The 13990-nt window shown below is 42.7% G+C and overlaps 2 protein-coding genes across 5 annotated transcripts in view; both read left to right on the forward strand.

Moving 5' to 3' along the window:
• The window catches only part of engl (endoglin, like), a 45886-nt gene extending 40584 nt beyond the window's left edge, over positions 1–5302 (forward strand). Inside the window, exon 17 of the mRNA XM_023153198.3 lies at positions 3104–5302. The gene's annotated coding sequence lies outside the window, so the exon portion shown is untranslated. The remainder of the gene's footprint in view (positions 1–3103) is intronic.
• Positions 5303–8708: 3406 nt separating this feature from the next.
• si:ch211-106h11.1 (volume-regulated anion channel subunit LRRC8D) lies at positions 8709–13632 on the forward strand. 4 transcript variants are annotated; one of them, XM_004562934.5, is made up of 6 exons: positions 8709–8857; positions 9189–9548; positions 10188–10769; positions 10879–11129; positions 11468–11845; positions 11951–13632. In XM_004562934.5, the coding sequence occupies exons 2-6, from the start codon at positions 9204–9206 to the stop codon at positions 13071–13073; spliced, it is 2679 nt and encodes an 892-aa protein (XP_004562991.3). In that variant the 5' UTR covers positions 8709–8857; positions 9189–9203; the 3' UTR covers positions 13074–13632. The 4 variants fall into 4 exon arrangements, with proteins under 4 accessions (XP_004562991.3, XP_004562992.3, XP_076739077.1 ...); XM_004562935.5 differs by having other exon boundaries at positions 10879–11084; XM_076882962.1 differs by having other exon boundaries at positions 8722–8857; positions 9177–9548.
• The last annotated feature ends 358 nt before the right edge of the window (positions 13633–13990 follow it).

Here is a 13990-nt window from a genome sequence, read left to right on the forward strand (position 1 = left end):
AAGACGATACACAGGGGAGAGCGGGGCAGAGAGGAAACAGGTGGGAAACACAGCGAGAGCAAATCTGGAATAATGAGACGAGGGAAGCTAAACTCAACAAAACACACAAGGAAAACAGACCCCACACAGACCCCAAACACACACACACACACACACACACACACACACACATTTGGATTCTGTGCTTATTTATATTTCCATACACACACGTTGGAGGTGTTTGCTCCGTTCTGTCACACTCCGACTGTCACTCTCTCATCTTAGTCCAACTACCCTCCTCCACACCCCAGCAGCTACTAAAACAAGGGAAAGAGGTCATTACACACGCACATACAGTATGTATGCGTGTGTGTGTGTGTGTGTGTGTGTGTGTGTGTGTATGTTAGCCAGAACCATGAACTTGGATTGGATAAGTAGAAGAGAATGAATGGATAGATATTTAGCAGCATAGTTCTCAGAACTCTTTCAAAACAGATACTACTTTATGAAATGTTTTACACCAGCTATTTATTTTATGGGTCAGTTTTGTATAATTAGACACCACTGAAAACACTTGGATAGTGTCCTCTGTGACCTTAAAAGCCATTTAAGCGATATTTTTCTAAGATTTGTATTTCTGCTACATAGGGGAATAAATATTGTAATTAATTGGTCACATGGGTAAAAACAGTACCACAAAAGGGAGAACGCTGAACAGAAAGTTGCGTTTTGGGCGCTGATGTCATCCATTTGGTTTTATCACATGGTGGTTGCAAAGTCTCTGATAGTGATGATTTAAGTAAACACTTAGCAGTGAGATAAAATGCAAGAACAACAAGTGACAGATTATTCTTCAGCTTAATCTAGCATGCAGTTGAGCTCCATCTTTAATTATTATACATCAGGTTGACAGTGCACCAATAGTAAATCCATTATATCCTTCAAAGTTGCACCAGACCATGTGAGAAAAGTCAGCTGTGTGAGCAAACACACCTACATCAGGTTAGTCGAGCTTAAAAACTACAGCTTAAGATGGATCACTTTCCATAATATGTGATGTTCAGAGCCACTGAGCCAGACAGCACATCTCAGCGATGTTTCTGGATATTCTGCATATGCAGCAACTTAATTACGAAAAAAGTCTTTGTACTTTTTTATAACTGGCAAGAACAGAGTGGGTGTATCTAGTACATTTAATGACATCATTACTTCAAATGAATCGTTATCGACGATCAAAGGAAGAGAAGGTTCACGTTATCAGGCAGCCTCGAGGTCAGCCTACAGTCTCGCTGCTGTTTATCTGTGTAGCTGCTGTGGCTGGTGGCTTGCAGTGGTTTCAGTCAGGGGACTTGACGAATGAAGCGCTATGCCACTTTCTCACGGCCAACAGCTTCTCTTGTGTCTACAGTTTACCCCCACCCACCCGTTTTACACTCATTTCCTCGCAACTTTTTCAACTTTCTCTCACTCTGGTTGGCAAAAAAGCAAAGGTTATGGACAGTTCAGGAGTTTCTTTTTTAGCTGAGGGGAGGAAATCGTAAAAGTTTAACAGCTTTGTGAGAATTTGATGCCGATGTTGGTAATGTCCTGAGTGTGTGTCAAGTAAGCGCTTCGTCAAAGTACAAAGCGCTATATACAGTAACATAAAAGGGCGGCAGCAGTGGCAGGAAAAACACCAGATGTGCTTTACGATATGATGCACTTATGTTGTGTAACACGGTATCTATAGCCATGGGAACTGGTTGCTGTAGCTCTCAATATTATACTATATTACAGGGCCATGTACAAAAGCAAAGCCACAATACTTCCAACCAGGCCTGTGCCACCCACTGAACAGGAAGGAGGTATTTTGCTGAGGTATTTTCTTTCTGTGTTACCGCTTATCACATCCTCCTACTCTTTTCAATCAATTGCTGTCAGATTGAAAATGCCACAGATTCAATTTAAAACCAAATTTTCACATTTTTTCATTTAACAAATTACTGAACCAGAAGAGTTTGTAGTCTTACCACCCAACGCAGCGCCACTAAACTAACTATAGCTGCCACTACTCTGTGTAAGGAGGACAAACAAATTATGGTAACTATGACAATATTGGAGACAGAAATTTTCTCAAATTTAGCAAGCAAATGGGCATCCCCACTCCTACACATTCATCCAACTGAGATTTGCGTGACTATGACAGAGCAGGGTTACAGAAAGGTAAGGGGGTGTGAGAACTCATCAATGACAAGGTACCCAAGACAGCTGCTGCCTACATCCCCAGAGAGACTCTAAATATATAACCACAAGCTCTAAAAGGAAATAGACCTGTGATTACAGGCATACCAAAAAATTTATTATCTGGGTTTTTCCAAGTCTTAAAGCTATCTATGTACAATCTTAGAGTATATTACACCGTCTCTATTTCTTTAACAAAAAACCAAATGCAAAAGCACTGCAAACCATGATTCAGCAGCTTGTAGAACCATCTTTAGCAGTAATACATTTTCTGTGTATCTTTATGAGTCCCATGAATCATTGTGGAGGAGTTTTGGCCTGCTGTTCTTTACAGGTTTGCGGGTATTTGTTTATGCACAGCTATCTTAATGTCCCTGACTTTGAATTGGCTGTTGCAACACACTGATGCTTTTCTTTTTCAGCCATTCTGTGGTAAATTTGCTCCTCTGCTTATTCTTGTTACATGACCCAGTTTTAGCCAAGCTTTACCGAGCCAAGCATTTGACTCGAGAATACGTTGGTACACAGAGGAGTTCATGGTTTTCTCACTTACAGCAATGTGCCCAGGTTCATGTGGGCACCTTCTCCACTTTGGTTTCATCTGTCCAAAGAAGTCTTGTGGTTTGTTCAGAAGCAGCTTTGCAAAGCTAAGCTGTACTGCTGTGTTCTTTTTAGAGAGAAGAGGCTTTCTCTCATACTTGCTCAGTCTTTTTCTAATCGTGGTGTCATGAACTTTAACATTTAAAATGCTGACTGAGGCCTGTAGACTCTGAGATGTAGCTCTTTTTTTCTTTTCTTTTTTTTGAGCCTTACATGCAGGCTGGATTGGTAAAATGACATACTGGTAATCTGGCTTAGACGTAGTTCAAACTAACTTTTTTTCTTTGTCGATATAATCATACAGGCTATGGGGCAGCTTTAATGGCCACTCCTCATGGTCCATTAAACTGGATTGATCCATGGATCCTGGAATGCCTGGAACTGTCCACAGTACCCTAAAAGCCTTCATCAGGAATTTGATGGGGATGTGGCGGACAACACTAGAGGCCAACTTCAAGCCAAAAGCACAAGTGACCATCGAGTGCTGGATTACCAAGGAGATGCTGTCCCTGCTGATGTTCTGCACAGGCCTGGACCCCACCAATGGATACCTGCTACAGAATGGAGCAAACATCAGTCACCTCCTCTACATGGATGACAACAAGCCGTATGCCAGGAGTGAATGAGACATCGATTCCCTGATCCATACCACTAGGATCTATAGCAATAACATTGGAATGTCATTCAAGGTGGGAAAGTGTAGTCGGATGGCAACAAAGAGAGGGAAGGTAGTCAGAACTGAGGAGATTGTACTAACAGAAGGCAGCACTGCAAACACTGAGGACAACAACACGTACCTAGGAAAGCTGCAACACCACATAAGCAAGTCCTGAGGAGTCAGCTGAATGGGAAGAACAAGACCTGGGCAATCACCACCTACACCCTGCCAGTCATCAGATAGCCCACTGGGATAATACGCTGACCAAAGGAGGAGACAGAAGCCACTGCTGAGTGGAAGGAAGGGCTAGTGAGTGTCAGAACCACTTTCCAGGACGAAACGGCAAACATCCATGAGTACATCAGGAAAATGGCCAAAACTGATCATGCCCTTAGTGAATACCTCAGGCAGCAGAAATTTGAGAAAAAAGAGGAGCTAGAGGAGGAATTGTCATGAAATGACAGGCCCCTGCACGACATGCATCGGCAGATAGAGGAAGTGGCTGATACTGAGAAATCCTGGACTGAACAGAGGCACTAATCCTGGCAGCACAGTAACAAGTTTAAAGCAGAAGCTCCAGCAAGGTTGGGGTCTACCACACCAGACAAGACAAGACCTCAGCCACACCCTGTGCAAAGATGCTCCAGAGACAGTCCAGCACATAACACCAGGGTGCAAGATGCTAGCAGGCAGAGCATACACCGAACGCCAAAACCAAGTTGCTAGTACAGTATACAGGAACTAGCATTGTTTTCATTACTGACACTGGATTGCCCAATGAACTCTCTCCTACCTTCCTTCTGCGAGAAAAAGAAACTAGAATTCCCCTTCAGCTACACCATCAGTGGTACCACGAACAAAAAGTAGTAAAATGAGTTCAATTATTCTTTGCAATGCATTTTTAAAGAGAAAATAATGTGATTAAATACTGTATTTCTCTCTTTTTTTGCATATACATCATTAGCATTGCTGTTTTGACCGATCATGGTGGGCAGCCTGGCTCAAAACGCCAGGGTTGGGGTGATTTTGCTGGGATCTGGCATCTGTCCTGAACGTAGAATGACGGACTTCAAATTGTTTACACCTCATATACCACCTTTCCTAGATTGATGGACAGCAACAGTTGCTTATTTAGGGTTACTGCTGATGTCTTTCCTCCTCGCTTTTGTGTTAACAAACACCTGAAAGCTCCAGACCAGCAAACAACCAAAGCGTCAGCTTTCATAGAGGTGCTCACACTTGGCGATGATCAGTTAATCAAGTGATTTGTAGCACCTGCCTGTTTCTTGCCCTCCTAATTCCTATTAAAGAATTAAGGGTGTGCTTATTTATTCACACGTGCGCCTACATTTTTTCTTAGTGTTTGTTAGATAAATAAACAAAGACACGGTATAATATGTCATGCTTTGTGGTTCATCAAAAGTTGTATTTATGTGATTTTAAGACTTGCTAAAGAGCTAAATTATTTTTATTACATCCTGATACATAAAGTTCAGATTGAACAGCGGGTGTACTTTCTTTGTGTCTATTTAAAAAGTCTTGAACATTTACAGAAAGGGCCTTGCTTCTGATCATAAGTCAGCTACTAATTCTAATAATTCCATCGGAGTTACAGAATATTTACCATAAACTCGCCATCATTGTGAAGGGTGTCTGAGCTGTTTGCTTGTGATTAAAGATGTTAGCCATTTGATGTGTGAGGTTTGTTGCAAACTTGTGATGTTTTTTCATGACATGGTCGTGTGAATCCTGTCACCTAACTCAACCCCACCCAAAACATCCCTGCCTATGGGCAAGGGTGTGTGAGTGCGTCACAGTGTGTGTGTATATTGCAGTTGAAAAGGTGTGAAGCCGCAGGGTTTAGAGCACAACTTTGAAACCGAGGGTGTTTATAGGATAGCAGCCCCTTGTAATGTTCATCGCACCACAGCCCTGCTTTCTAATTTTGTAGCCACGTTCCCCGAAAGAGATAGAAAAACCTCAGTTTATTTTGCAGTGAGATCATGGAAACCATAATGTGCTCTCTTTTGAAAACAAGAGAAAAATACAAAGACTTGAGTTGATTAGCTCTCTGTGTAATGACTTTTGTTCAAATATTATTTTGTTTATCACATTTAGCTGTGCTGAGGCTGGCCACTACACATACACAAGCATTTACCCTAAATGTGTAGACTGACGTTTATGGAAGTGCATTAATTTCTTCCTGTGAGTTAGCACATACTGATAGCCCTCCCATTTAAATAAGTATGGACAGACTCTTGGGGGTGGGTACCTCAGCTAAAGCTAAAGTGTAGCTTTCATCTGTCAAATACTTTTAGCATATACCCCTTAATATACAGCTTTACATGCTGCAGAAATGTAAGGTCAATAGTACATTTAATGCTTAGTGAGCTGACTCTAAATAGCCAGGAAATCAGATATTTCAGCTTTAACATGTTAGCAAGCAAAGGAGCTTTTGGAGAAAATAATGAGCTTTGTTGTTCGCTAAATCACAAGTTCCATTGCAACGCCATAATTTGATGTGTTGCATCTGTCATACATACAGTTACATGGAAACATTTTCACACAACTGTGTGTATGATGAAAAGCGAAACCCCTCTGAAACACTACAGCGTAATCTGACGTATGCCAACCAAACTGCAAAGCTGCCCACAACTGCTGTGATTGGCCAGGAAGGAAGAAGTCACAGCATTTCTTTCTGTTGGCACGGCATATAAAACAATCACATAGTAATTAGCACATAAAGCTTAAATACCAGAGACATCAACTACTTGCGTAGATTACATTGTAGGCTATACAAAGATTCATAGCAGAAGTCTAAATCAGCCGAAAGTAGCAGCAGATGTTTGTGGACTTTGCTGGTTTTAAACATTCACGTCTATGTCAAACAATCTTCCCAGCAAACTCAACCTAAGGTCAGATGGTGCCAATGCTCAGAAAAACTGAAATAAATCAAAACTACATCTTGGCCTCTACAGGCCTCAATTAGCATGCTAAATGTTAAAGTCCATGACAGCACAATTAGAAAAGACTGAATAAGTAAGGCTTGAGTTGAAACAACTGCCAGGAGAAAGCATCTTCTATCTAAAAGAACATGGCAGCACGGCTTAGGTTGGCAGTTACATTTGAACAAACCATAAGAATTCTTGCATTTCTTGGATTTGGACAAACCAGACCAGAGTAGAGATGTTTGGCCGTGATACACACCACCACAAGCAAACAGCATACCAGCACAAACACCTCCTACCAACTCTTAAAGCACAGTGGTAGAGTCTTGATGATTTGAGCTCGGTTTGTGGACTTCAGCCTAACTGAAATGCTGCGCAAGAGAGCTGTGCATAACACAGTAAAGAAGAGTACAATGTTAGAGACAGCCCAAATCTCAGCGAGATTAATTATTTTAAGTTAAACTTGCTAAATGTGGTTCTACAACCTATTGAATGGTGGGGAGTACAGCAGTACTTAATTTTTCATAGGATTCCATATATTCATTTGCAAACTATGAAGGCAAAAAGAGCAAAGCTAAAAGGTAGAACAATCTAGCACTGTTAACTAGTGGAGACCATAGTTATAACACCAATGATAATTTATTCTTCTACTGGTCTAAAACTTGTAGAAAGAGGAAAGATTAGAGGTCTAAGGAGCTTAGAAAGAAAAGCGACTGGACTTCTTTAAGTTTCTTGAAGATGTTTTAACTCTGCTTCATCCCAGAAGTTTCTTCGATTAGCGGTCTTTGCCATTCATCTATGTAACCAAGATGGCAACGGTTGAAGGCGAGAAGTGTACAGACTTCCAAATTCAGCTTTTTTGATTGTTATGAGTAAACAGTAGGGGTACTAATACAGCACTTCATGTAACCATTGTCAGCATAAGCGTACACAAACACCCACACCCACATATGCATACAAGCAAAGAGAGAAAGAGAGCTTTAGAAGAAAATCTAATGCAGTCGGTGTAAAACTGCACTGCAATTCTCAGCTATGTAAAGCTTTTAGATTTAATAAACGCTCAGCAATCTGGGGCGGTATTGTGGGTTTGAATGTTTACGTAGAGAAGCTGAGCATGTTATCTGAAGAACTGTCCTCGTCAGTCACAGTTGCAGAATTTATCTTGAGATTTTTCTCTGTGGCATGAGTGAATGCATTTCTCGCTCACACATAATGTTTGCCACCACTGCTGCATCTTCCACACCACTTTTCGTTTCTGCTCTGTAAAACCAGGCCCCACTCTCAAAAGCATGCACATATGCAGACACACGCGCGCGCACACACACAGTTTTCACACTTACACACATACACCAGCTGTGTGGAGTAGCTCATCTTGTGGTTCATTTTCAGTTTGAGTGTTTGCTCCAGATTGTTTAGTGGCCTAAATATCAAGGAAATGACACCAGAAATTTACATTATGACCCTCTCTTGCACACACACACACAAAAATACTCACAAGTCAGTTTCAAAACTTTGGTCATCAAAGTTCTTTGGCCTTTAAGGTCTCACTACAGAAGCTCGGGTTTTGTAATTAAGTGGTGAGAGCGGCACAAGAGGAGCATTCACAGATAATGTGTGCGACTACAGTTGAGTGCAGTCAGAGCGGTACCGTAACTTCAGCGACCTCTGCTGGACAATGCTCTCAGTTAACTGTTTTACTGTAGTTTATGTTGTTATGCAACCTTATACCTCTTTTATCTGACGCACTAGACATTATTTGCTTTAATCCATATAAGGATTTTAAGTATGAAGCTGCAAACACAATAACTGACATATATTACAGCTGACACCTAAAATAATGTGTAGTTACAATGTAAAAAGTAAGGCTTAGGGTAGTTTATCATACAGCCCGCATACCTACTAGTACTGCAAAATTAGAATGAAGAAAGTGGAGCTATAAGTACTCTGTCCGCTTTTCTTGGTTATCACCTTGTTCTACTGAGCCTACTGGGAACTACTGTTGGTGACTTATGGAGGCAGATTTCACCAGGCTGTATTGTGAAGTGTTGTCAATTGAACTTTCCAACAGTGTATAAAGCTGGTAAAGTGTTCCCGTCATTATGCATATGAAGTATTTTCACTTTGTCCAGTGGAAACATTTTTCCACTGTTTTTTTGTGTGTGTCACATTTTTGTCTACTTCAGTTCTGAAGGAGTTAAAGGGAGCAAGCAAACCCCCTGTGGGTCTTGAGCAGGCTTCTAGCATTGAATTAAATTTCTCAGCCACACATCCTCTGCTGCCATGGCAACTTTTGAATAGCCTTGTGCCAGTCAGCTCAGGAGGAGTTTGTTTTGTAAGTTTCAGAAGTTTTTCACTGCTAAACCAGACAGCGCCGGCTTGGAGTTTCTGTAATGCAGCTGTGGGTTGATCACAAGTAGAGAGAGAACAGCAAGAGAAGAAGTTATTTGCACAGGTAGGTGAAGAGCTGTGGATAAAACAACAAGGACTGTTATGATCCAATTTGCATTGTTGCCAAGTAGAACTTAAGTGAACTTTTTTATATATATATAATTCGTTTACTCTTAGTTAGCAACAGCATTTCAAAGTTTTCTGGAATACATCTATTTGAAATTTCAAAAGATTTTCTATGTATTATATCAAATTGACTGTTAAATATTCACAAAATTCACTGTAGTTCAGTTCTGCAGTTTAGCTCATGATGTGATCCTATAATACAACTTTCCACATTTGGTCAGTGCTGTAGTTCTCTCTTAGTTTTCTCATTTTTAAAGCAAATCTTGCAGGACCCAGAGGACGCCATGTTTTCCCTGTCAGAGCTAGCGCCTCTGAATCAGCATCAGAACAGGTCTAAACTGCTGAAGCCCTGGTGGGAGGTCTTTATGGACTACCTGGTGGTCCTGATGTTGATGACATCTGTCCTGGCTTGTACGGAGCAGCTGTCCAGGGACCGAGTAGTGTGCATTCCTTTGGATTCAACTACAAACACTAGGGATCACAGTCACTCAAAAAGTGCCAATGTGGGACTGTCTCCATCATCACAGCCTCAAATACACCACGCACACAAAATCGGCCCAAATCTTCACTCTGCACCTCGGGGTCGGCGCACGCACTTGGTGTACCAGCAGTACATTTATATTAGCCAGGTAAAGTAGTGCTGGCTTTGTTGTTTTTGTTATTCACTCTGTGAAAGCATAGAGTGAGCTATATTTAACATTCTGAACCTTTATGTAAAAGGACCTGCTCATACCCACAGGTTATTAAACCGCTTATCTCAGCTCTACAGTGGAACTTTAATCTCCCAGTTTCTTCTGATTCACACTTTGACTGTTTCAGTGCTCACTCACAGCTCTCATGGTGTTGCTTATTTAAGCCTTACTAACCCTCGGAGATAGAACCATGGTTTACCCCTATAGCCAACCTATAGAAGTAAACCAGCAAACAGTATATCTAGTATGTCTACTAGACATACTAGTAGTTCTGTCTACTAGTATGTCTAGTAGACAGAACTAGTATATACTAGTTCTGTCTACTCACAGAACCAGTATGTCTAGTTCTGTGAGTAGACATACTCACAGAACTGGGCTTACAGTGTATCCTGTATTTTAAGCTTTTACCCATTCAAATCAATTCAATTAAAAAGAATAACTTTAGCACCCATTTCAGTTTTTATACTAATCCTCTTCCTTTGTTAACAGGTAACCCTTTGTTATTAATGTTTCACAGTGTATGTCTGCTGCCCCCATGTGGTCAAACAATCAATTGCTGTTTGCCTGTTTCTATAGGTGTGCTACCATGAAGCTTTGCCTTTGTCCTCCCGCTTCTTCCCTTACATGGCCTTGCTTCAGTCCCTCGTCCTGGTAGCCAGTGGCTCCTTCTGGCTCCACTTTCCCCACACCTCATCCCGCATAGAGCAGTTCCTATCCATCTTGGCAAAGTGCTGTGAGTCACCCTGGACATCTCAGGCCCTGTCTCATGCCGCCCGCCAAGAGAGCATCCAGGAGATGGTGGAGGAGGGAAGACGAGCACAACAACCACACCACCGAACTTCCACTTCCCTGACAGTGACCCACACAAGACACTCGAGCATAGACTCGGGCACAGACAGCCCACTTTTAAAGAGGATAGACAGCGCATTTGCCACCCCTCCATCCCCTTGTCCCTCCACACTGTCCTGTAACTCCACTGTGTCTTGTGTATCTCTTGACTCCCGGGAGCAACTTCCTTCTTCCAGCCCATCAGTAATGGCTGACAGCCACAGCCAGGTAATCAGTCTGGATAAAAGTGATGGGGAACAGGCGAGGGCGCTGTTTGAAAGGGTCAGGAAGTTTAGGTCCCACTGTGAAAGCTCAGCTGTCATTTGTAAGGTAAGAGATCCTCTAGTCTGCTAGATTTACAGATCAACTTCTTTGCTACCTTAATTTTTTTTTAATTCCATGAATCGTTTAGTCTTGATGCCCATTTTTCCCTCTTCAGGTCTACTTGGCTCAGACAGTTTTCAAACTCCTGATTGTAACACTGATTATGAGTTACACAGTCCCTCTTCTCGGCTCCCTGTCCTTCAACCACACCTGTCACCCTGAGGAGCGGGCCCTGGTGGGCTACGCCACCTTCGAGTGTATCCACGTGCTCTCCTCACTTCTCCGCAAACTGCTGGCGGCCTACCTGACCTTACTGGGCCTGTATGGTCTGCTTAATTTTTACACTCTCACCTGGATTTTAAGCAGGTTAGAATAAAAAAATGTTAAAGGTGCACTTTTCAGTGTTTTTATCGCAGAAAAGGTAGGAATATATATTTTTAAAGTGGATAGTTTTGCCCAAAGAAAGTTAGAGTATGTATGAGTGCTACTTCAGGCTTTAACAGGCTTTGAGGAGAGAAACTAGTCTAAATGTAAAAAGCATAAATAAATAAATGATGCTCCTGATGATGAGCATATCAGAAAACTAGTTACAGGGGTAAAAAATGTAGTGCTGTGTTTTTGGCTACAAAATATCCTGTTTGATGTTTCTCTTTGTTTTTTCTTTCTTCTTCTTCTTCTGCCTTGGTGTGTTTGATTCAATTCAGCTCTCTGCAGCAATATTCCTTCCATTCACTGAAGGAGCTGAGCTCCCTGAGAGATTTTCCTGACCTGAAGAACGACCTGGCCTTTCTTATACACATGTTAGACCAGTACGACCCTCTGCTGGTCCAGCGTCTCTTTGTGTTTTTGTCGCCTGTCAGTGAGAGCAGGCTGCTGGAGGAAAGCTTAGAGAGGCGCTGGGGGGAGGAGAAGCTGCACGCCATGATCAGCGTGGATGCAGACGGCCGCTCCAGGCTGCAGCTGGTGGCCCTGCCTCGCCTTCCTCCAGCCCTCTTCACTCTCAGCCAGCTTCAGGTCCTCAAACTGGAGCTCATCGCAGACACCAGGTTTACTGCACACATGACCAGCATGACCTCACTCAGGTGAGTTGTACAGTGCAGGTGCGTAGTCTTTGAAAGTATTTCTTTTAAAGTATTCACTTCTTTTTAGACTCTAACTTGGACTTTTATGTGGCATTCCAACTACAGGGAGCTGCACCTCTACCACTGCACAGCAACTGTGGATCCCAGCGCGCTTGCCTTTCTCCAGGAACGTCTAGAAGTCCTTCAGCTTACCTTCACTCAGGCATCAGAGATCCCCAGCTGGGTCCTCTCCTTGCGAGGCCTTCATGAGCTTCACCTCTCTGGTCGCTTAGGCAGTGACGGTGGGGTGGGCCGTAGCTGGGCACTGGGGAGCCTACGCCAGTTGCGACACCTACGTGTGCTGGTGATTCGAGGCATGTTGCAGCGGATCCCCGGTGAGCTCTGCGAGGTGGCAAGCAGCTTGGTGAGACTGGAGATCCAGAATGAGGGCACGAGGCTGCTTGTGCTGATGGGCCTGAAGCGGATGGTTTACCTGACAGAGCTGCATCTGCAGGATTGCCAGCTGGAGCGTTTACCCTCTGCTCTGTTAGCACTGACCAACCTCCGGGTGCTTGACCTGCAGCACAATAACCTGAGGACTCTGGAGGAGCTGCTTAGTCTGGCTCACCTTCGTCGTCTCTCTTGTCTTAGACTTGCTTACAACCGTGTTTTGGTACTGCCGGCCAGCGTGGGTGTGCTTAGAGGCCTCGAGCTCTTGGATCTGTCAAACAACCAGCTCCAGAGCATTCCTCCAGCGCTCTTCACTCTTCGACGCCTTCGGAGGCTCCTGCTTGCCGGTAACCTGCTGGAGGAGCTGCCTGCTGAGGTGAAGGCACTGCAGCTGCTCACAGAGTTGGACCTCAGTGGGAACAGGTTGGAGAGGCTACCCACTGAGCTTTTCAATTGCTGTTTGGAGTTGCGCACCCTGAATATGTCTCACAACTCTCTTAGCTTCTTACCCAGAGAGATTGCAGCTCTAAGTCAACTGTGCAGGCTGGACTTGCGCAGCAACAATCTGGAAGAACTGCCTGCTGAACTGGGCTGCTGCTCAGGGCTGCATGGAGGTGGTCTCCTGGTGGAAAACTGGCTCTTTCTTTCTTTGCCACCGCATGTCAGAGACTTCCTGAGCCGCTCTTACACCCCAGGTGGTGCGCACACAGAGGAGCATTCCAGGCCCGAGTCTGACAGTTTTCCCTACTTCTCTCCTACACAGTGGAGCTTCTCTTCTGCTCTGGAATCACAGATATAAGGACAACAGCTATCAGACTGGTGACATAATAAAATAAAAGCACTGATGGAGTTTCTTACAATTTAGAAGGTTTTTCTTCAACTACTGCATCAGGCAAATTCTTCACCAATCTGCCCTTATTGTCCATTTTGTTTTTAGAAAATGCAGAACTAACAGATGGACTGCTTTGTATTGCATTGAAAAATATTTCTGGAATATTTTTGAATAAGAACATCTGTGATGAACGCATAAATTGTGAGTTAAAATCAAATGAGTGTGGACATCTCCATTAATATATTTAAATAACACTACTTGTCATTCTGTATTTGTAGTTTTCCTGTTAAAGAATGTGAGATTTTATAGATGACAGAGCAATAAAATTTATTCTTTTGTAAAGATTTCTGCAGATCTGCAGATACTTCCTGATTGCTTCCTGTATAAAAGTATTCTTCAAAGTATTATGAAAGCTGAGACCTGATGCCAGTGTATCCATGTTGGATAGTTGGAAATACTGATACTTCTCGTTATTAATACAGTTACCGTATTATCGGCCTTTGGCGCCCCGTTTGTTATTCGTAATTCTGATTTTAATAAAAGGTTGTAAACGTTAGTAATGCTTCAACGACATTTATGCTGTACAACACTAATGCGTTCATTGACCACTAGAAGGCACTAAAGACTTTTAATTCTCAGTGCTTAATGTTTCCAGAATTAAAGCTTGATTTAGACTTGTGCAAGGAAACATAGAAATTACAGTTACATATACTTTTATTGATGGAGTCCGAATTTCTTCACACTGTTAACATCACATCCTGGAGAGGAGTTTTGCCTCGCGCGACTTGAACGTCTAGATTTCATACAATTTTAACGATTTCTGTGAAACAAAAACAAACTAACAAAATTGATCCAACCTGAATCAATTCCAGGAAGCTGTTTTA

The sequence above is a fragment of the Maylandia zebra genome, linkage group LG4 (genome assembly GCF_041146795.1).
Source record: "Maylandia zebra isolate NMK-2024a linkage group LG4, Mzebra_GT3a, whole genome shotgun sequence".
Taxonomy (NCBI): Eukaryota; Metazoa; Chordata; class Actinopteri; order Cichliformes; family Cichlidae; genus Maylandia; species Maylandia zebra.

What these genes read in the sequence shown, in the direction of transcription:
- si:ch211-106h11.1 (XM_004562934.5), top strand. Translation starts at nt 9,204, where the DNA reads ATGTTTTCCCTGTCAGAGCTAGCGCCTCTGAATCAGCATCAGAACAGG. An exon ending in AGTACATTTATATTAGCCAG is followed by an intron (nt 9,549 to 10,187) that starts GTAAAGTAGTGC and finishes CTGTTTCTATAG; the next exon opens with GTGTGCTACCATGAAGCTTT. An exon ending in GCTCAGCTGTCATTTGTAAG is followed by an intron (nt 10,770 to 10,878) that starts GTAAGAGATCCT and finishes TTCCCTCTTCAG; the next exon opens with GTCTACTTGGCTCAGACAGT.